The sequence below is a fragment of the Sabethes cyaneus genome, chromosome 2, assembly GCF_943734655.1.
Source record: "Sabethes cyaneus chromosome 2, idSabCyanKW18_F2, whole genome shotgun sequence".
Taxonomy (NCBI): Eukaryota; Metazoa; Arthropoda; class Insecta; order Diptera; family Culicidae; genus Sabethes; species Sabethes cyaneus.
Genome location: NC_071354.1, coordinates 147,999,568 through 148,020,764, shown reverse-complemented (window position 1 = coordinate 148,020,764; position 21,197 = coordinate 147,999,568). Strand labels below are relative to the sequence as shown.

General features: G+C 38.6%; 2 protein-coding genes across 2 annotated transcripts; both read right to left on the bottom strand.

Annotated features, from left to right (window-relative positions):
• Window positions 1-302: 302 nt before the first annotated feature.
• LOC128736926 (protein lifeguard 1-like) lies at window positions 303-7,462 on the bottom strand. Its single transcript, XM_053831438.1, has 4 exons — window positions 7,375-7,462; window positions 1,442-1,606; window positions 1,120-1,368; window positions 303-1,058 (listed from the first exon to the last, which is right to left on the bottom strand). Exons 2-4 carry the CDS (start codon window positions 1,598-1,600, stop codon window positions 717-719), a joined length of 750 nt encoding a protein of 249 aa, XP_053687413.1. The 5' UTR covers window positions 1,601-1,606; window positions 7,375-7,462; the 3' UTR covers window positions 303-716.
• A 1,610-nt stretch (window positions 7,463-9,072) lies between these two features.
• Window positions 9,073-20,997, bottom strand: LOC128736178 (uncharacterized). Its single transcript, XM_053830659.1, has 8 exons — window positions 20,946-20,997; window positions 11,943-12,106; window positions 11,534-11,688; window positions 11,368-11,467; window positions 10,929-11,261; window positions 10,525-10,639; window positions 9,459-9,586; window positions 9,073-9,402 (listed from the first exon to the last, which is right to left on the bottom strand). Exons 1-8 carry the CDS (start codon window positions 20,995-20,997, stop codon window positions 9,073-9,075), a joined length of 1,377 nt encoding a protein of 458 aa, XP_053686634.1.
• Window positions 20,998-21,197: the final 200 nt, after the last annotated feature.

Below are 21,197 nucleotides of genomic sequence, written 5' to 3'. Positions count from 1 at the left end.
TTGCTGTTTATCAGCCTTTTGACTGCATAACTGTTGTAAATTGGCATCCACAATTATATTTAAATTCTTCTTGTCGGTAACTAGCTGCAAATAAGCATTGTCAGCACTATAAGAGGGCTAGCAGTAAAGTAGCCGCATATTTTGCCAAAATAGCATTCAAGTATCGTTTAAGGCAACTTAAATGCTTATTGGCTTGCATTTAAATTGCATTGGAAATGCTTATTGGTTACCTGGGATAGCTTCAACCTCATATTTGACACGGGATTTTCGAAAACTCGAATAAGAATACAGTTTGGTGATATTTTCGAATATTTATAATTTGAACAAAAACAGGTATAAGCCTGAAATTCAATTAAGTCTCATTCAGAATAATGCAGGGCAAAAACAAAACTATATGTCCTACTTTTTCTTAGGCAGAAAACTAAAGAAAATGAGAATGTGTAAGTGACGATAGTAATAAAAACCTATTTCTTTCATTTTTGGCTTTAGTTTTCAGATGGTCGCATAATGCATGCAAAAGGGTTGATTATGCGACCTTTTGAAAACTAAAGCCAAATTTGCATTTGTCATCAAAATTGTCGCACAACAATGTTTCAGTATTTAACAATTTTGTTAGGAAATAATAATTAAACGTTATAACTCTAATTGCTTTCTATCGATGTTTTATAATTTCAAATCGTGAGTTGTCAAGAACATTTTTCTACACATTTTTTATCTTATCTACGCAGAATAAAAAGGAATATATTAATGATATCTAGATATAGATTGAGTGCAGCAAATATGTATTCTTCCGGACTAATTGAATACCTGTGACTGCCACCCATCATCATCTGTGTATCGTATACCAGGTACAATGAGAATAGTAATGCTCCACAGGCGGAATACACGGAACTTGCCACACTTCCAGGGAAGAATGCCACAATGATGCCGAATACAAATACTACCAATAAAGCGACAAACAAAAATCCGCCCATCATAGTAAAATCCCATTTGGTTTGCAGCGAGAATAAAGTTAGTCCCAAACATATAGCACAAGTGATTCCAACTGCAGTGAAGACCTTTAAAGTATTCCGGAATTAGGTCGAAACATTTCCTGCAATAATCTGTTGCTGATCTTACCTCTTGAGCTTCGTAACGGATTGTGAAAATTCCAAGCATTAGTCCTTGCGCAACGGTGAAAAGTGCTAAGAAGATAAAATTATGGGGCGTTTTACGTCGAATTTCACCGCAGCATGCCATTATAATAAGAACTGCAAACATCGTGAGAAAAGAAGTCGTTGCAATCCATGGATTGTTGATAGTCCAAAGCTTAGCAGGTTCGCTGTACACAAAGAGCGATATAAAAGCCATGGTTACTGCAAGTTGGACCTGAAAAACGTGAAAGTTTTGTTACGGGGTTCTTGTTGCTTATGGCTTACAAGCGGCGCATTGTTATACTTACAGTTAAAATAAGATAAACCTTTCTTATGAATCCCTTTCTGATTGATTCTTCAGAGAAAGTCATTCCGCGAATCTCGACCTGACTTTCCGGGTCGAGATGCGTTAGATTTTTTGCTGCCTGACTAGAACCTTCCATGTTTTGGTATGGTATTTCTGCCATTTTATTCTACAATCAGACAAATTGAAACATAAATAATATTATACTACACTCATAAACTTAATTCTCGCTACACATTGATTTGTTTTGCATTATGAGTAATCTAAGAGATGAAATAGCCAGACGCAGGAATTTAATCTATGAGTAAACGAAAGAATAAATATTCATTCAATGTATACCAAACTCGTATATAAAAAAATTGTATTTCAATATTTTGACGTAGGACTACGTCTTTGTTTACTATTCTGGGACTGGGTAGCACTTTGTGAAAACGAAAATAGATGTGTAACGTTTGAATGAAAGATTTCAAATGCTAATAACTACTAAACTACCGAACGAAGCTGAACAATTTATATGTCGTTGGATAGATAAAATGACCAGCAATTTTTTAGGGGAGTAAGAGAGCAATTTTAAGGGGGCGTACTAGGGGGGGGGGCTCCTATACAAATGAATCACAAATTTCCTCAAAACTCGGGAACTAATCAAGCAAATGGAACCAAATTGGGCATGTGGGGGTTTCAGAAGGCAAGAATTATTTCTATGGTAAATTAAGACCCCTTCTCTCTTTAGGAGGGGGGGAACCCATACAAATAATCAAATTTCCTCATAACTCGAGAACAATTCGAGCAAAAAACCAAAATTGGCTTGTGAGAGCTTTTGGAGGTAAGATGTTTTTCTATGGTGTACTGAGACCCCGTCTTCTTTTAAGAAGGGGGGCTCCCATACAAATGAAATACAAATTTCCTCATAACTCTAGAACTAATCAAGCAAATGAAACCAAATTTGGCATGTGGGGGTTTTAGAAGACAAGAATTTTTTCTATGGTATAATGAGAGCCAAACGTTTTTTAACAGGGGGGTTCTATGGTGGATTAGAAACTTTGCTTTCTTTAAGAAGGGGAGATCCCATACAAATGAAATACAAATTTCTTCATAAATCGAGAACTAATCAAGCAAATGGCACCAAATTTGGCGTGTGGGGTTTTTTGGAGACATGAATTTATTTATTTTATGATGCTTTGAGACCCGTCACCCCTGTGGTAGGGGGATAATTCATTACCATTTCAACCTTTATGATGCACACAAGTGATTTTTAAAAGAAATTGCTATGTCTCAAAGATTGCAGACATTGTACACTCAAAATAAATTTCACGTCGAAATCGCAGGAAAAGTTATGCGAATATTTTCCATCTAGCTTTTCCTGTACTATTTACGTGATTTTCAGGTAGTGCTAATGCGTTAACGAGAAAATCAGATAGATGTTATAATTTTTTCCAATAACAATCAGGTGAAAGTCACATAACCCCCTGTAGAGAAATTTAAGTGATTTTTCACGTGGAAAGGACGTGTGGATTATTTTGAGTGTACTTATGAACCCCCGTCCACGTATTTTCAAAGCCACCCTTGCATTAAATGAAGAATTGAATCTGAATATTTCGTTCTTCTCTTTTAAACATTCTCTTAAACAATGGCACTCACAGATTCTTATAAACATACATATGCCAGAAATGCAGTTTACATTAGTCTTTGATCTGATGATCTGATATAGTCCGACGTCACCCTTTCGTACAACCCTTAGGGCTGTATACCTTGTAGTTTTTTTAAATTCATTTATTCATTCCGGAAGTTTCGACGGTTTTGACATTACATTTACGACGATCCAACTAGGGGAAGTGAATGAAAAATAAAATCCTACAAGTACCGTGCAAGTACCATATTCAAAACAGAACCTAATTCGGAATAGTTGCAAATTTTTCATGAATAGTGAAATTCTAGCTATTTAAACAATTTAATCACTACATCTGATGATTTCATATTATTAAAATGGTTTAAATAGCCAGAGTTTTGTAATTATTTATGCAAAATTTGCAACTGTTCAGAATCAGGCACTGTTTTGAATATGGTGCTTGCACGGTACCTATTTCGAAAACTGATAGTAAAAACTAAATGTAACCAACGCTCCGCTCGTGTAAAATCATGTTTTTGAAACTTCGTGGGCCTCGGACCCATAGAAACAGACTTTTTATGTTCGATGTTTGGAGAAAACTTTTTTAATCTTTGAGTTTTGTGAACAAAGCACCGTCCTGATAAGAACACAAAATCATTGACCAACTGACTATACACATAGAAGAAAATCCTTTAAAAACCATCGTCCTACACATTTTGATTGCACACTAACACCCTCTGTTATGCATGTTGCGGATTAGCTTGCATTTGCAGTGTTTTATGATGTAGGGTTTTTACATTTGTATGGTTTTATACTGAAAACTCGAAGCAACACTCGCGCGCTGCGGTGTGGCCATGTTGCGAAACATGCTTTTTTGAAAAATGAATGATTTTTGATTGGACGATGGAATTAACTCGAGTGTCTCGTCTGTTTGTCTGTGATAAAATATTACATTTTGTTTACAAAACTCAAAAGTTACACAGATCTCCTTCAAACTTCAAGTAAAAAAAGGAAATACATTTTTTTCTCTAAGACACATCCCAGCGTTACGGAATACTATCTCTACTATGCAGATCGGTTCCTGTTTCATCAAATCCCTGAAGGTATTCTATGTGGAGAATAAAGGCTCTTTAACCCTCTAACGGGTAAGACCGTCTGTAGACGGCCTTCGCTTTTGGAGCTCCAGAGCCGCATGCGAAATTTTTCTTGAATTGACATTATGAGAAATATGTTCAGAACAGATTTCCTGACATGTTGATACTAATATCACTACATTCTGACCATGCGTTCAAAAGTTATCATCTTTCAAAAACAAGAATTGCGAAAAATTCCGAAAAAAATTATGGTGCGAAAATCTCCTATTTTACGTTTGAAGAAAAAGGATATCTAGAACAAAACGTTCAATCTCAAACTTTTCCTATGAGTAATTTACATGCTTTTTTTCAATTTTGTGAGATATTTGAACTGAAAAAATATTTGGGTAGAGCATTAGGCATAAAAAACTAAAAGAGAAATTGGACTATTTCCAGATCCTCCAGATAAATATTTTCTCATGAAAATCAACACTCGAGCTTCTTTTGAGTGTACTTTCATGATAAAGTAAACATTTGCTCGATCGCATCGTTTTTACGATGTTGCCCGTTAGAGGGTTAAACAACTATTTTAGAAGGTATTGCTAATTGCAAGAAAAATTGTCCAATCAATAAGTGCGAAATCGCTCTTAAAAGTACTATTTTAGTTTAAATCGTTTCGGTCTTTCCGGCGCACTTATTCGCTATGTAAGCACAAATCGATCTCTTGTACTCTCATGGAACTGCCATATGGAAAGTTTGTGAAGATTTGATGCAAAGTTTTGTCTATCCTTTTCACTCTTTAACAAACCTGTGCACAGACTTCACAAATAGAACAAACTTGGGAAGGTGGTACATTCGCGCACATAGCGAATTGCTGGGAATGTAACGCGAAGTGCGCCGAAGATACCGAAACGATTTAAAGTAAAATAGCACTTTTATGAGCGATATCGCACTTTGGATGGTACAATTTTCCTTGCAATCAACTATATTTGCCAAAAAATTGGTGAAACAGGAGGTGATTCACACGGTAACAATGGGTGCAAATTGTGTCCCGTAACGCTGGAATGTGTCTAATCGTCATTTGGTATGAAAATAAGATTGCATTAATTACAAAATTATTTACAAAAATCAGAAAGGTTGTATTCCAGACACAACCGAGTAGCTGGCGTAGAACTACGTTAGGCGGGTTTTTACGATGAAACCTTGACTTGTCTTTCATTGACATATGTGTGGCGTAAAATAGCGTTAAGTAAATAATAGTGCTATATAATTGTATTGTATTTTTGGTATGTATTTTGAGTAATTTGTGATGGCAAAAACAAACATTTTTACAAGTGGCAGAATTGGAGTACAGCCTGAATCCGTTAATTGGGTCACGACTGCACTTCAGCTGATTCGCTAATTGGGCCGACTGACAGTTGTTTGAAATTTTTAAACGCAAAAGTTCAATAGAATTTTGACATTCAAGTTGGAGCATGGCCCAACTAACCAATACCCAATTAACGAACCGTATCTCCCTCACGCACCCTGCTATTAACCAAATTCTCTCGTTAATATCAAACGCTATTCACATATATATGTATTTTCCAGATATCAAAAAATTGTTATGTTAAAATGGCTTGACTGTGCTACAGGTTGACAAATCCAAATTTTTGCAAGTCGATGATTTTTCAGATCGTTTTATTCATTTTAATGATTGAAGGCTACTAAGTAAGTTAAAGTTGTTTTGTACCTTACTGCCTTAAACTAAGTTGACGGTCAAATAAACGTTAGCACCACTACGGATCCCTTCTGCTTTGTCTTCTCCTTTATTTTCGAAAGAAATTAATGCTTGACTATTGAATAGTAAAGAATTGCAGGCAACTAACTGATGCAAAGCAGCAATTGAAACATTCAAAGCTATTCTCGGATAAAAGAGTCGCTGATTTTCCTCACTTTGAGAATTGCTGCGTTACTTCACATGCACAAATATTCCTTCAGCTGTGTTTGCTTGTAAGACATTTCCGAAAAAAATCTTGCAGTAGGGCAACCAACCTATTTTGGACCCCATCAGCAGCTGTACATAATTTGGACACTTACAGCAAAATCAAATGGAAGTGTCCAAATTATGTACAGCTGCTGATGGGGTCCAAAATACGTTGGTTACCCTACCTATTCGCGACTGCGTAAGCTAAAGAGATTTTTAATCCTGTTCGCACTTACACGGAAACCCATTGTCAAAACTTGCGTGAAAACAAAAGCAAAAATACTTCCTTCACTTTTTTCTCACGCAAAACCCAAACAAATATTAGCAACTTGGTAGTCGCGAATGTGGATACAATCTGGCAAAAGGAAAGGCCTGCTGCTCACTTTTCTGTGACGTTTCACCTTCAGGACATCAATTTAGACTAGATTCAATATTTAAAAATAAACTAGGTTGAAAGGAAGGAGTGGTTTTATGCTTTAACAAAATTGCTTACTTTCAGGACATCAAACTGGAACTTCGACCTATTGGGACAAGGGGGTTTTGTTGCTTTTTTTTCTAAACATAAAGTAATCGAAATCACAGTAAACACCTTGACTTTGATACTGTTCGGTAATTTTTACTAATAAGTGATTGAAAAAGAATGTTGGAATTGAAATCACATAATTGCTACATCTTTTGAGTCGATCGGTATCTAAACGATGAACATCCATTCATAATTGGCAGAGATATTAGCGGTCAAAATCTTTCATTCTTTCGTGACGTTGGGTTGAATCCAAATTTTGGATTGACACCCGGCGGTAAGACGTAGTTCTACGTCAAAATATACGAGACAGCCCACAGAATCAAATTCCAATATAAGAACAATTTTTTAAGTTCGGCTAAGCTCATTTCATCATATCAACTATGTTCAAACATGATTTCTCAGAAGTGGTTGTTTAAACAATTTCTTACACCTACTCATACCCATGCATTCCACTTAGCATTTCACTGGCAGGGGATTTTCCGAGTGAAAGGTATTTTTTCTATTCTATTACATTTTTCATTGTTTTATCATAGAAATTCTTGTGAACATAAACTTCTAATTATGTTTATAGAATGGTTGGAACGTTATAAAATTTTAGTCTACTTGGTACTCGCACTGCGTAAAATATTGACAAAATGCAAACGCTGGCCATTTCTGATGCAAATCACGATGTTGCATATTACGAAAAAGAAAATTACTTAAGTATCTTTTTAAACAGAACTTTTGGTAGATTTTAATATGTTATAAAATGCGGATTAAATGAACTTACCAAGGTAAAAATTTACGATTTTGTTCGGTCACAACCAAAAGACGAATCACAAATTCACAAAAAATAATAAGCAATAATTGCCAGAGATGCCAGATTTTTCAAAAAAAAAATTTGCAACTGCTCGAAAACCGGAAAAACTGCCCGAAATCCGGTTGCTCGTGTTTGTTAGTTGAAAAATAAGGTCTCGGTCAAACACTACGTAATGCCGTTTTGTCAAACACCTCACCCCTTGGTAAATAACAATCGTATCCCGCTTAGGCGCGTCCGGCAGAAATCTAACAAAAATCTGGCAGCGAAAAACTTTTTCTGACAAACATTCTGCCATATTTCTGGACGCCGTCATGACGTCATGCAGCAGCGGACTGTAGCAGCAAGAAGCGTGCAATAAACAGGTTAACAATTAAATTATACCCGCTTACAAAAAAGTCGGATGCCTGGCAGAAATCGAACAGAACCAGTCTTCATTTTTCGCTCGATTCTCTTTTTGTCAAATGTGACACTTTGAGGCAGGACCAAAGTGGTTCATCAGTTTTACAGTTTCAGGCAAAAGGTAAGAGAATAATATGGAACATGACAAAGCAAGTATAATTTAATTGTTAACCTGTTTATTGCACGCTTCGTGCCGCTACCCTCCAAAAAAGGAGGGAAAGCTGAATTGGTACAAAACCCGTTTTTATTCGAAACCTCTGGCAGAAATCGAACAGAAATTCGGCAGAAAAACCGAGGCGAAATTTCTGCCAGAATCGGATCGGATTTGTTCGATTTCTGCCGGACGCGCCTAAGCGGGCCACAGCTAATTTTGCTAATTTCAAAAAATCTTTATATTGCGACATTTGCCCCTATTTAGACTACCCGATTTACACGATTGTCACAGTCGAATCTCGCACACGATTTCGCTCAAAGAAAATGAAGTGAAAAAGAAGGGGAAGAAGGAAAAAGAAGTCAAACTCATTAGTAGATCAAACTAAAAGCCACTCTAGTGTCAGATTAACAGTGCAAAATGCGGTACGTTGCATTAAATGATTATCACAGTAGTCTAAATAGTCATAAAAGGGGCAATATGTGTGCGTGGTGGAATACTTGTCGACTAACATTTGAAAGGGGCGGATAAGCCAACTGTCAAACAGAACGAGTGAGAGTTCATTTTCCTATGCTGCTCCAGCAAAAAATAACTCTCACTCGTTCTGTTTGACAGTTGGCTTATCCGCCCCTTCCAAATGTTGGTCGACACTTCATGTGCGGATTTCGGGGGATTACTACACCTGCGTGTATCTCATTGAGTTTTGACAGCCGGTTCTCTTGTTAGTAGATGTGAAATTCGAAGTTTGCAGGTAAGGTACATACACTCGTAAAAGTAAATTTCACACACAAAACCAAAGGTACCCAAATTTGAGTTCATTTTACTCAAATCGATGCTTCGGTGTGGGAACTCAAATTTGAGTTTTAGCTCTATACTCAATTTTAGGCATCTGGTGCCATACTCAGTTATAAGTAAAAACTACTCAAAATATAAAGATGAATTTTGAGTAAATACTACTCAAAAATTAGGTTATTTCCGCAGGCATTAAAAAAGGATTTTTCGGCATCTCCTGAAAATTTGAAGAAGTATACGAAGTGAAACATTTAATTGGAATTTAGCCAATTAAGCTAAGTTTTAGCGATTTATTCACTTATTTGATTAATAACAATTTTAAGTCTTCAGTCTTTTTCATATTCTTCGAAAATAAGAGAGAGCTCTGCAACTTTTGTGCTGCCAGATGAGCATAACGTTTTGTATAAATGTACAGAAATAAAATCGTAAAGTTTTCTTAATAGAACAGGCACTGGGGCACCTAGAACATCAAACGCTTTAAAGAAGGCATCGATCGCCTGTATAGAGGAACTGCCGCACTCTATAATGTGCCCGTAGACGACTAAAAATAGGGTTCCTTCCTGAAACTTCTCGGCAACACAAGCGATATGCGGCAAGGCTGTGTTCTGTAGGTTGGCCATCTTTACTCTCTGTATTGGAGTTGTTTCCAGATCAGGCTGTAAGTTGGAAATTTTAAATTACATCTACAATCAATTATGATAATCAAATTTACCTTCAACCATCTAACTAAGGGAGCAGCTGTAATTTCTTCCAAAGACATGGACGTAGACTCTTCGGCGAATCGTTTGATACCTCTGTTTGTTAATTTTTTCATAATTCGTAAGGCTCCTCTGAGACACTCTGTGAACATTAAAAAAAGATAACACATGTAACTTATAAGAATTAGTATAAAGTAATAATAAATAGACAAACAACGAAATCTAATGAAACATACTCAAAAATGTTATCCACCTTTTCGCGAGCCTAATGGCGGCTAGTAGGTACACTTTTTGAAAACATTTATTTGCTTTTGGCAACTCCCCTCACGTACGCTTGATGGTTCTACAACAACAATCAAAGGTGGAAATGTCAACTTTACGAGAATACCGTGGACCCCCGTTCGTTTAACCTTTTTTAATCTGAACGCTTTTTAATTTGAACCCCGCTGGTTTGCACGACGTGCAAATTAAAAATGGTTCAAATGTCATTCTCAACATGACATCACTTGTTTGTGCATACAATGCACATAAACACGATTTGTTTGTACTGACCTAGCGTGTTTAATCGGTTTCGCATTTCGTTTTCCAAACGATTAAGATAGAAATCCGATCGGAAAATGTAATATTCGCGCTTGCAACTGCCAACTACCACCAAACCACCAAACAATAACAAAGAGCAGGGCGGCCAGTTCACACAGGTTTCAGCATATTTCGGGTTACCAGTTGTTCAAATTAAAAAGTAACCCCGTTAGTTTGCATGAGGAATCGTTCAAACGAACGGGGGTCCACTGTAAAGTTACCAAAGGCATGCTGATATTTTCCGAAGGTTGTGCCCACTAGCAGTCAGCGCACGCGAGAAGGTAGGTGTTAGTGCCGAAATGTCGACCAAGTCATTAATGACTCTAATTAGAGCCGTGCACCGAGTTGAACATTTTTGAGCTCTTAGTTTGTTTCGTGATGTTCGCACAGAACCGAGCATGTTAGTCGAATCTGAGTTTACCAATGTGTTCAGCCAACATATTTGTGCATGTAATATCATTTACATTTTAAATAAAAAAATAAAATTAAATTATTACATACTATCAGTAATGTTGTTCCACCCGCCCTGATCCATTAGTAATCCAATAGAGAGAAACTTTTCCAAATCAGCATTTTTATTGTAGTTTATATGTAATCGTTCGTAGGCTTGTTGTATCTAAAAAAGTGTTTAATTAAATGAGTGTTTGAGTTACATATACAGTAAAAATTTGCATAACGCTGTGTAGTTTTGTATAACGCAGTGGGTGGTGCTGTACGCCCATCGCGATATCTCAGCTGTCAATTAACCAATAAAGTTGATTTTTGGTACATTGTTGGCATGTGGTATAACCTAGTCAACTATCAAAAATCAACTTTGTTGGTTAATGGACAGCTGAGATATCGCGATGGGCGTACAGCACCACCCATTGCGTTATACAAATCTTTACTGTATGTGCAATATTTACCATCATTCCATTGTATCCCAAGAGATGGGGGAAAGTTGTTATTATTTCTTGTGTCACATTTTCATTTTTGTTTTGCAGCAAATACTGATGAAGAGGAAAACAATGCATCATTTCGTCGGAGATTATTTTCGCATTCTGGGTATTTCCGGTCATAATAGCCAAACGTACTGCTCTCTCGTGAATTCCTTCAGGAATTACTATGCTTGATTTCTTAGGCCTTTGGAATAAACGATTTTCAGGAGATACGTCCTTCCTCATGTTCGAACATCGCGTTTCAATTATTCCGAGATGCGGACCTTTTCCCTTTCCTCCATTTTTCCAAAAAAAGAAAGACTAAAAGACGAAAAGAGAAGAGGTATAAACATACTGAACTAAAATTCATCACAATGTTTCTTTCACAGAAATAATGTAAAAAATTCTGTACATTTCCTTTTCATACCTCTCTTGGTGCCTGTGCGTTTACTCGTGTTTGATCAAGGTGTGGAAAAGCTTCAATAATCTGTTCAGCCAGCTTTTGCTTTTCTTGCCAGGATGGATATCTTAAAAAAAAATCAAAAAATATCAAAATCAATTACCACTTTCCATTCCCCTATGGAAACGCAAACCTTCTTTCTTGAAGAATGCGAGCTTCGAAGAAGTGGTTCGTCAGAATTCGATTCAAATGCAGCAATCCTTTTGTATCTGGTACGATCTCGTAGTCAAGCTGACGAGTAAGTGTTTTTTGGAATTTTGGTTCCTTAGCAAGAATGGAACGAATCGTCTATAAAAAAAATAGTATTTTTATTTTTTTTATACTTGCTCATTATACCTCTTCTAAAATTAAAAAAGAAGAAAACTTTCTCAGCGTCTGTTTTCGAAAACAGACACTGAGGGAGCCTGCAAGCCGTAGGCGAAATACGTATCTGTCGTGAATAAAATATACATAGTAGAATTAAATTGGATAAGTCTTTTGTTCTTTTTTAATTTTAGATTTCGTATTCTACTAAGACGCTTCAAAAACTTCAGTCATTATACCTCTTGTTGTAAGTTATCTGGGGCGTTTTCATTTACGTTTCTTTCTACTTTATTCTTTTCTATGAAAGTAATGATCAACTTTCGCGGACCTTTCTCTCGTATATTCATCTCTATTAGATCATCGTCATTCAGTTGCATCAAGGATTCATAAGTTATTTTGTTCACTGAAAAATACAAAATAAAAAAAAATCAATTTTAATGAATGAAATATTCTCAGGATATTTGTAAGCAAAATCAAAGATTTTTAAAAAACAAATGAAATAAAGTTTAGTTTATTAATAAACAAATAGACAAAATATAAATAAATCTCGGGTACTTTTTCATTTCGACGTATCTGACAATGAGAGATTCTCTTCGTGTCTCCTCTCTTCCGCTTTTTACGGCGGAACTAAAAGCATTGAAAAGACAATTTTCAAAACATTTAGCTAGCTAGTGACTTCGGCAACCGATTCATCTCATGCAAAGCTGATGTGCTAAAATGCATTAGTATCGCCGTAAAAAGCGGAAGAGAGGGGACACGAAGAGAATCTCTCATTATCAGATACGTCGAAATGAAAAAGTACCCGAAAGATGTGTTTTTGTAAAGAACGAGCATATAGGAAAAACTTTTTCCAATGTTCGTTCTCACAAAAATACATTAAATGTAAACAAAACGGGTGAGAGTTGTTTTTTGCTGGACCAGCATAGGAAAATCAACCCTCACTCGGTTTGTTTACGCTTGCGACATTCGCCCTTTTGTTAATTCTATCTTCATTTACTCTCTCATATGAAGTATAAAATAACTTGACCAGTAGGGTAACCAACCTATTTTGCACCCCATCAGCAGCTTTTTTTGTAAGTGCCCAAATTATATAAAGCTGCTGATGCAGTCCAAAATACGTTGTTTTTTTTCCTGTTGGGTACATTACGTTGATTACCCTATAAGTCTTTTTTCGGGTAATCCAGCTGGTCGCTTAAGAGCGTATAAAACTCTGCGCTGGGCCCTTTTGTTATGTCATTAACAAAGGGTTAGGGAGACCTCAAACACCAGTTCTACCTAACGAGATAGGCAATGTCGCCCACTAAAACACAGATAGAGCCCCAAGCATAGCCGACACGTCTAAGCCCGCAAACGGAGGCGTTCCGGCCCTGCGCGGTTTCCACGAACTGACTCTGAGATCTGTTTGTCAAAGGCCGGAATGTCATATTTTAAATATAATGATGATGATGATCATGATGACGATGATGACGATGATGACGATGATTATGAGGATGATGATAATGATGATGAGAGTTGAGAGATACTTGCGTTGTAATACCGTGGACCCCCGTTCGTTTGACCATTTTTAATCTGAACACTTTTTAATTTGAACCCCGTTGGTTTGCACGACGTGCAAATTAAAAATGGTTCAAACATCATTCTCAACATGACATCATTTGTTTATGCAGACAATGCACATCAACACGATTTATTTGTACTGACCTAGCGTGTTTATTTGGTTTCACATGTCGTTTTCCTAACGATTAAGATAGAAATCCGATCGGAAAATGCAATATTCGTACTTGCAACTGCCAACTAAAACAAACCACCAAAACAATAACAAAGAGCAGGGCGGCCAGTTCACACAGGTTTCAGCATATTTCGGGTTACCAATTGTTTAAATTAAAAAGTAACGCCGTTAGTTTGCATGAGGAATCGTTCAAACGAACGGGGGTCCACTGTCTGTAGTATAGTGAAAAAGTGAAGGTCTCGTCAGTCCTGCTTAACACTGGTTGTCCTCAACCGTGCACCCACCATCAATTTTCCAACACAAATAACCACAAATGAATCAATAGGAAGACAAATCTTGGACCATCAGTAGTTTACAACTGTTCGCTCGACCCATGGGACATATTTCATCTTTCACCCTCCTGGCATTTATGCAGTGTCCCAAGATAGGTCTACAAAGAAAATTGAGCGCAAGACGACCTGGACATTCGCGATAGTCGACAGAAGCTTTGAAACACACAGTCACACCTGCCTCCCAACTATCGAGACCAAAGAGCTAGTACGCAGTAGAGCGGATTCGTCACCAAACCCCAAAAATCGATCGCTAGAAATATTGATATTGTGAATTAAATGTAATATAGTATAAAAATTCACTAAATTTTTCCATTTGCTACCATACTACTCCTATCAGTACCCGTAATTGTAGGGAAATAGTCCTGCAACGATAAAAATGAACATAAATTTATGTTCATTTTTATCGTTGCAGGACTATTTCCCTACAGTAATCATTGTAGAATCCCAGTAAACCATTTGGTTTGTATATCTCGATTGCAACTCCTACCAGTACCCGTAATCATTGTAGAAGTCGATATTAAAATAATAAAAGTTGTAAAATAGAAAAAAACACTCAGTATTCGATACTTCATATGCCGTAACGGCATTTCAAATTTGGGTTTAATTGAGAATGTATTTCTCATAGTGGCGCTTTTTAACAATGGTCACTTACAAGTCATGGCCACTTCCAATCGCTTAATTAAATGCATACAATCCCCTCTTCGGGCACGGTTGTCCAACGTATTCAAATCGAGATAAACGAGGATGATATGACTGAAAATTCGGGGTTTATCAGCGGAAAAAGTTGCTGTAGAGTGCTCTCGGAAACCTAATGAGCGGTTCGGTGAACAAATTGAAGGGAACCTGGACGAGCAGTGAAACACATCCACGATGCGATCAGTATTACAGCGCGAGATTTGCGTGGTTTGACGCAGAGTGCCAGCGGGTGACTGATGAGAAGAATCGAGCCAGAAGTCCCATATTAGCTTTAAATTTGACACGCCAGAGCAGAGAGATACCAAGATGCTACAGGTGCCAAAAAGAGACTTCACCGCCGTCAGAAATGGCCGCTTTGGGATCGCGTTTTTGTGGAGGCGCTTCTTTAAAACGAGCAACGAGAAGCTTCTTTAAAACGATTAACGGAATCAGGAACCAAACCATGCCAAATCCTGTTATGTGCAACGACAAGGAGCAGAATCTGATTACCGAAAGATCGGAGGTACCCAGGCGTTGGAAACAACATTTTGATGTACTGTTGAATGGCGAACAAGATGAAGCTGTCAACAGTAATATGAAAATGATTGAGGATGATGAACAAGCAGTGGATCCACCAGCTTTGGACGAATTTAAAAAAGCAGCTAGAGAGCTGGAAAATGGCGAAGCGGCTATCAAAGGACGGCATTAGTGAGACATCGGACTTGTTTGGAATGTTAGAAGTTGTGAAGCAAGGGCTATCAAATTTGCTATTCAACATTGCATTAAAAGGTGCTATTCGAAGACCAGACGTGCAGATAGCGACTGCTAATAGTTTTTTTTTTAATTCTATATTAGAGGTTTTCAGCCTGCGGCTGGTTCGCCTCTTAACTGCTAATAGTGTCTTCTACGGGTTATGTAGCCATCTGAAATCCCGTAGCCTGTAACTGCACACGAAACTCGCGCTCTATAAGATGCTAACTCTCCACGTAGTGCTCTACGACCACGAACAGTGGCTGGACGTTGGAAGAGGCGACCGACGAGCTGTTGGTGTTTTTGAGCGTAAAATTTTGCGATCAATTCTTGGCGGCATCAGTGTTGCGAAGCCCAAACTCCTGTGATCCAATTTTCTCACACACGCGTACTCATTCTAGCGAATACGCCGCCGGCATAAGCACCCCTTTCGGACTCTCGCTGTTATTTATTCATGCACTGCAACGAGTTTTTGCGAGTGCGTGTTTAGCTAACAGCTTCAATCGTCGCTCTCGTTCGTCGTTGCAGCCCGAGCTGCTGATACCGATTACTCGCGAGGACTCACTCCCGCCCGTAAGTAGAATCGAGGGCGAAAATAAAAAAAAAAGAAAAAGTAATGCAAAATTTGAATTTGTATCCCAGTGCGCCACTACTGTGTTACCTGAGTCACTGCGAATATGCGTTGTGTTCGCGGGATCGTGTTGGTTCGAAAGGTTTCGAAAAATATTGCCCTTGTATCGAAAATACCGTTAATTTTGATCACTAAAAATAACGTACTTAAACCACAGAGAACAGACATCCAAGCGAAAGGTTCCCACTTGGATAAAACTTATGTCAAATTAGTTGGGAACTATAGTGGTGATGTCGCTGAAGGCCCATAAAATTCTACACTAAACTCACAACAGCTAGCTACTGGCGCTAGCATAACGCTTATAGTCCATATATACTAGCGCCAAAGGAGCCAAAGGTTGTCAGTGTGCAAATCAAAACAATCATTTAGTTGGGAAACTTTAGTGGTGGTGACGCTTGCGTATTAGGGGAATTTATTTTGAAATTTTATCCTAGAATTCCCGAAAAAATTTTTCCTGAATGGATGTCTGTTCTCAGTGCTTAAACGTTATATTTCAAGTGCCAGTAGTACGCAATAATTGTATTGTGAAACTGAATTGTTATTCATTCAACTTTTTACAAATTAAATGCAATAACAAAAGCACAACTTATAAAAAATCGTTTGTTATCGATATTAACTGCATATGCGTTATAAACGAATAAAACGTATGGTTACGTTTTATTTCAATAATACGCATATTCGTAGTGAGTCAGGTAAAACAGTAGCTTCACGAGCAGCTGATTGCTCACGAGTTATTTGACTCGCGAATAAACTATGCAGAAAGATGATGTAAGGATGTGCGAGCGCGAGAGTGTAGGTAGCAGACGAGGGGCAAGACACTGTTGAAAATATATTACTTTTCCCTATGGAAATAGTTTTTCAACCTTAATATACATATTTACCGTTCTCACCAATAATATAACCTAAAGCCCTATAAAGTTATACATTTGTAGGACTTTAATACGGCCTAATATATTAATATATGATAATATTATTAAGTGTCTTGCCCCTCGGTAACAAAATGTCTGCACACAGCAACGGAGGTTGTTTCTTTTACGCCTGCGTTAGCGGTGTAAGCGTTGAAAGCTATGCTTCTCATACTCACTCGCGTGTGTGGCATCGTTGATTTCTGGCTCGATTCGCAACATTGGGCGGCATATTAAAGGATGGAGTGTGGCGCAGGCGTACCAAGCACGAAATTTACAATTTACCGTGGTTTCCTCATGCAAACTAACGGCGTTATTTTTTTATTTGAACAACTGGCAACCCTAAATATGCTGGAACTTGTATGAACTGGTCACCCTGCTCTTTGTTATTGTTGTCGATTTTTACTAATGTTGATTTCAGATAATCGCCGCCACCATTGTTTTGTTTGTTCGATTTAATCGACGTTTTTCGGCGAAATAGGAATCAAGATTTTTAAATACCAGTTAGTCCGGACGTTTCGAACTACTGCTGGTCTTTGCTGATCATCTCGAAACGTCCGGACTAACTGGTATTTAAAAATCTTCATACCGTGGACCCCCGTTCGTTTGATCATTTTTAATCTGAACACTTTTTAATTTGAACCCCGCTGGTTTGCACAATGTGCAAATTAAAAATGGTTCAAATGTCATTCTCAACATGGCATCATTTGCCTTCGCAGACAATGCACATAAACACGATTTGTTTGTACTGATCTAGCGTGTTTAATCCTAATTTAATCAGTTTCAGATTCCGTTTCCCAACGATTACGATAGAAATCCGATCGGAGAATAACATATTCGCTGATTGCAACTACCGACTAAACGAGACTAAATCAAACCACCAAAACAATAACAAAGAGCAGGGCGGCCAGTTCATATAAGTTTCAGCATATTTAGGGTTGCTAGTTGTTCAAATTAAAAACGAACCCCTTTAGTTTGCATGAGGAATCGTTCAAACGAACGGGGGTCAACTGTACTTATTTCGCCGAAAAACGTCGATTAAATCGAACAAACATAAACCTTTGCACGGTGCCTAACCTCAACTCTGGTTTGACGTTTTTGTGGGTTTTGTTTTGATTCCCTTTGTAACCTAATTTTATTGCTAGTGGGTTTATCACTTGTAATTCGTTCCACTTGTTTGCGGAAACCGGAAATGCCCGACTTTTCCGAAGCAGGAAAATGATAGCAGTTCTTTACAACATATATTTTTGCAATTTTTGCAGTTTTTTGCTTCTGGGTCTTGCGAATAAGTAATCAAAACAAACCCCACAACACTGTCAAACCTGGAACGAAAAAAACGCACTGACATCTGCGTGCAATGCTTTATTGCGGTGGCGGTGATTATCTGAAATCAACATTGTTATTGTTTTGGTGATTTGATTTAGTTGACAGTTGCAAGCAGCGAATATTTCATTCTCCGATCGGATTTCTATCATAATCGTTGGAAAAATGCAATGTAAAACAGAATAAACACGCTAGGTCAGTACAAACAAATATGTCATGTTGAAAATGACATTAGAACCACTTTTTATTTGCACGTCGTGCAAACCAGTGGGAATCAAATTAAAAACGGTCAAACAAACGGGGGTCCATGGCATACAAAGATGCGGATATTACTTACTTACTTTAGCAGCCGAGAGCCGGGATGACTCTTGCCGTATGAAGAATTCCTCTTCATTGTACTCGGTCCTGGGCTACTCGTCGCCAATTCGTTGCGCGTCTCGACAGACGCAAGTTGGCTTCAACCTGGGGTGACATTGCGCATCTCGTTTCGAGTGATTTTCATTCGAGTCGCCCATTTGTTTAACGTGGTCGAAACGAACCAAAATCACTCGAAACGAGATGCGCAATGTCACCCCTGGTCGAGCCATCTAGCACGTTGGGCCCCTCTATTCCAGTGCCGGTGGGGTTCCTAAAGAGAACCTGCTTTCTCTGGAGCCTCTTCCTACCATAAATTTGGTTTTCGACGCATTGATTTGTAACCATTCTCAGTGTTTAGTCTGGCGTAGATTGCCTCTGCCGTCCTAAAATTAATAGTAATGACATCGAGGTCGTCTGTGAAGGCTAGGGGTTGGCTACTCTTGCTGAAGATCGTGCATCTCGTTTCGATTTCCGCTCGCCGGATCACACCTTCAATAGCGATATTGAATAACATGCAGGACAGTCCCCTTGCCACAACCCTCTGCGCGATTCGAAAGTATGCGAGTGTCCCCGAAACGCGCAGGTAGCACATCACTCGCTCCAGTGTAGCTTCGATCAGCCGCGTTAGTTTGTCCGGAAAACCGTACTCGTGCATTATTTGATTGATCAAGATTTAGAAGACCTGCGAGGGAAAGACACAGTTTTATCAGAACGGTGGCACTACAATGAACTGGGAACGGGTTTTGTAGTGATTGGTAGAGTGTAGGATCATGTGACAGATTGGACCGCAATCAACTAGAGAATGTGTCAATTTAGGATAAAGGACCGTTTCGATGCACTGCCCGCACGAAGGTAGACGGGACGATGCGAAGGAAGCGTTCTACATGCGGCTGTAGAAAACACACTACAGCTCTTCGCCAAGGGATATCAAGATTATCACCCAGGATATGAATGCCCAGGTCGGTAGGGAAGATATTTACAGATAGATATGCCGCATTTTGCACCTTACTGGACATCGCAGGCTTAAAATGCGATTGGCACAAAAAGTGCGACAGTGAGAATGCTGTGAGTGAGAAAGAGAAAGAGTGACAACTGCAATATTGCTCTTGTCACATACATTGGAATTAGAGAAAATAATCTGGTTTAAACCTGGTACAGCTGCAAAACACCTAATGATCTGAAGCCCCTTTTTCCAACGTAAAAGATATCCACAAAACTACCTGGAGACCACCTGACCAACGTACAATGAATCAGATTGACTACGATCTCATAGCTGACCGATTTTCCTTTAACATCACGAATATACGTTTCCTACGGATTCAAGTAGAATCAAGGAGAATACACCGCCATACGACGCTGACAATGTACATAACCCTCATTAGACCGGTAGTTCTTTATAGACGTGGAACAGTGACGCTACTCACAGCGGACATACGCGTCCTTGCTTTGTTCGCACGGAAGCTGCTGCTGCTGGGGACGATATTTGGCGGAGTACAAAATGAAAGCAGAGTTGCGGAGGCATATGAATCATAGTCCAACCACTGCCTGTAAATTCCCATCGCAAATCTGGCGAAATTCATTAGGCTACGGTGAGTCGGGCACGTTGTAAGGATGCCGGACGACAATGCGGCGCAAAAGGTTTCCTTCAACAACCTAACCAGAATAAGGAGCAGAGGAGCCCAACGCGCAAGATGGCTCGACCAGGTTGAAAACGACTTAGGACTTCTGAGACAGCTAGGAAATTGGCGACGAATGATCCATGATCGAGTTGAATGGAGACAACTGCTTGAAACAGGACGAGCCATCCGGGCTCTACGCTGACGATGCTCTGCGTAATGTGCAGATTGTACTGTTGTTTTTGCGAGCACAAGGGTTTTCACTAAAACGATGATTTGTTAAGAAATTCGGAATGTTAAGGCACGTACACATATGTTGGGTTGGAAATAAACAAAATGTCTGCGGGTCATTAAGGTCCAGTCCAACTCATAGAGCCGAGTATGTTGGCCAAACCTAAATTCACCAACACTGTCACTAACAATTTCGGCCAACATATTCGTACTTGTATATTGTACTTGTACTTGTCAGGTACATTCGATCTAAAGATAATAATGTTCGTGGATCAGAGTTTAGGATCCTGAAGAATAAATTAGACCAGTGATGGCCAAACTGCGGCCCTTCAGGATAATTTGACTGATTTGAGGGATGGTGGACTTATGAGTAAATGACACAGGGGTCACTTAGTTTAGTCCTAATAACTCGTGCATGTTCTGGATGCTTTCCGGCTCAAACCTTTCCTAAATTCCTTTCCGATGGTTATTCCGAAGGACAGCACGCGGCCCGCGGGCCGCAGTTTGACCGTCACTGGACTAGATGCTACTTGGCTGCATAAAATCGACGCATACTGCTGACTTGTAGATTTCAGACTAAAGTTTAGAAAAACGTCGAAAAACAATGTATTTTTTTGTCCAGAAAATACGAATCGTCACCTTTCTCCAACACAGAGCTATGAGACATAAAAAGTTACCGAAATAAATACTTACTTGAAAGCTTTTGATAGCTCTCCGGATCTAGCTGTTTTTGCAGTTGTTCCATCACGTCCTGAGAATCACGTCGCATCAAATCTAAAACAATAAATAAATAAAGCATCAGAAGCATATTCAATTATGAATATATGTAAAATAGTTAATACTTACCGTTACCGCAAACGTATCTTCACTATTGTCTGGAAATAGCTGGTATTTCGCATAGAAATTATCCGCGACGGTGTCGGTGAGCGGTGACGGTTAACTTGC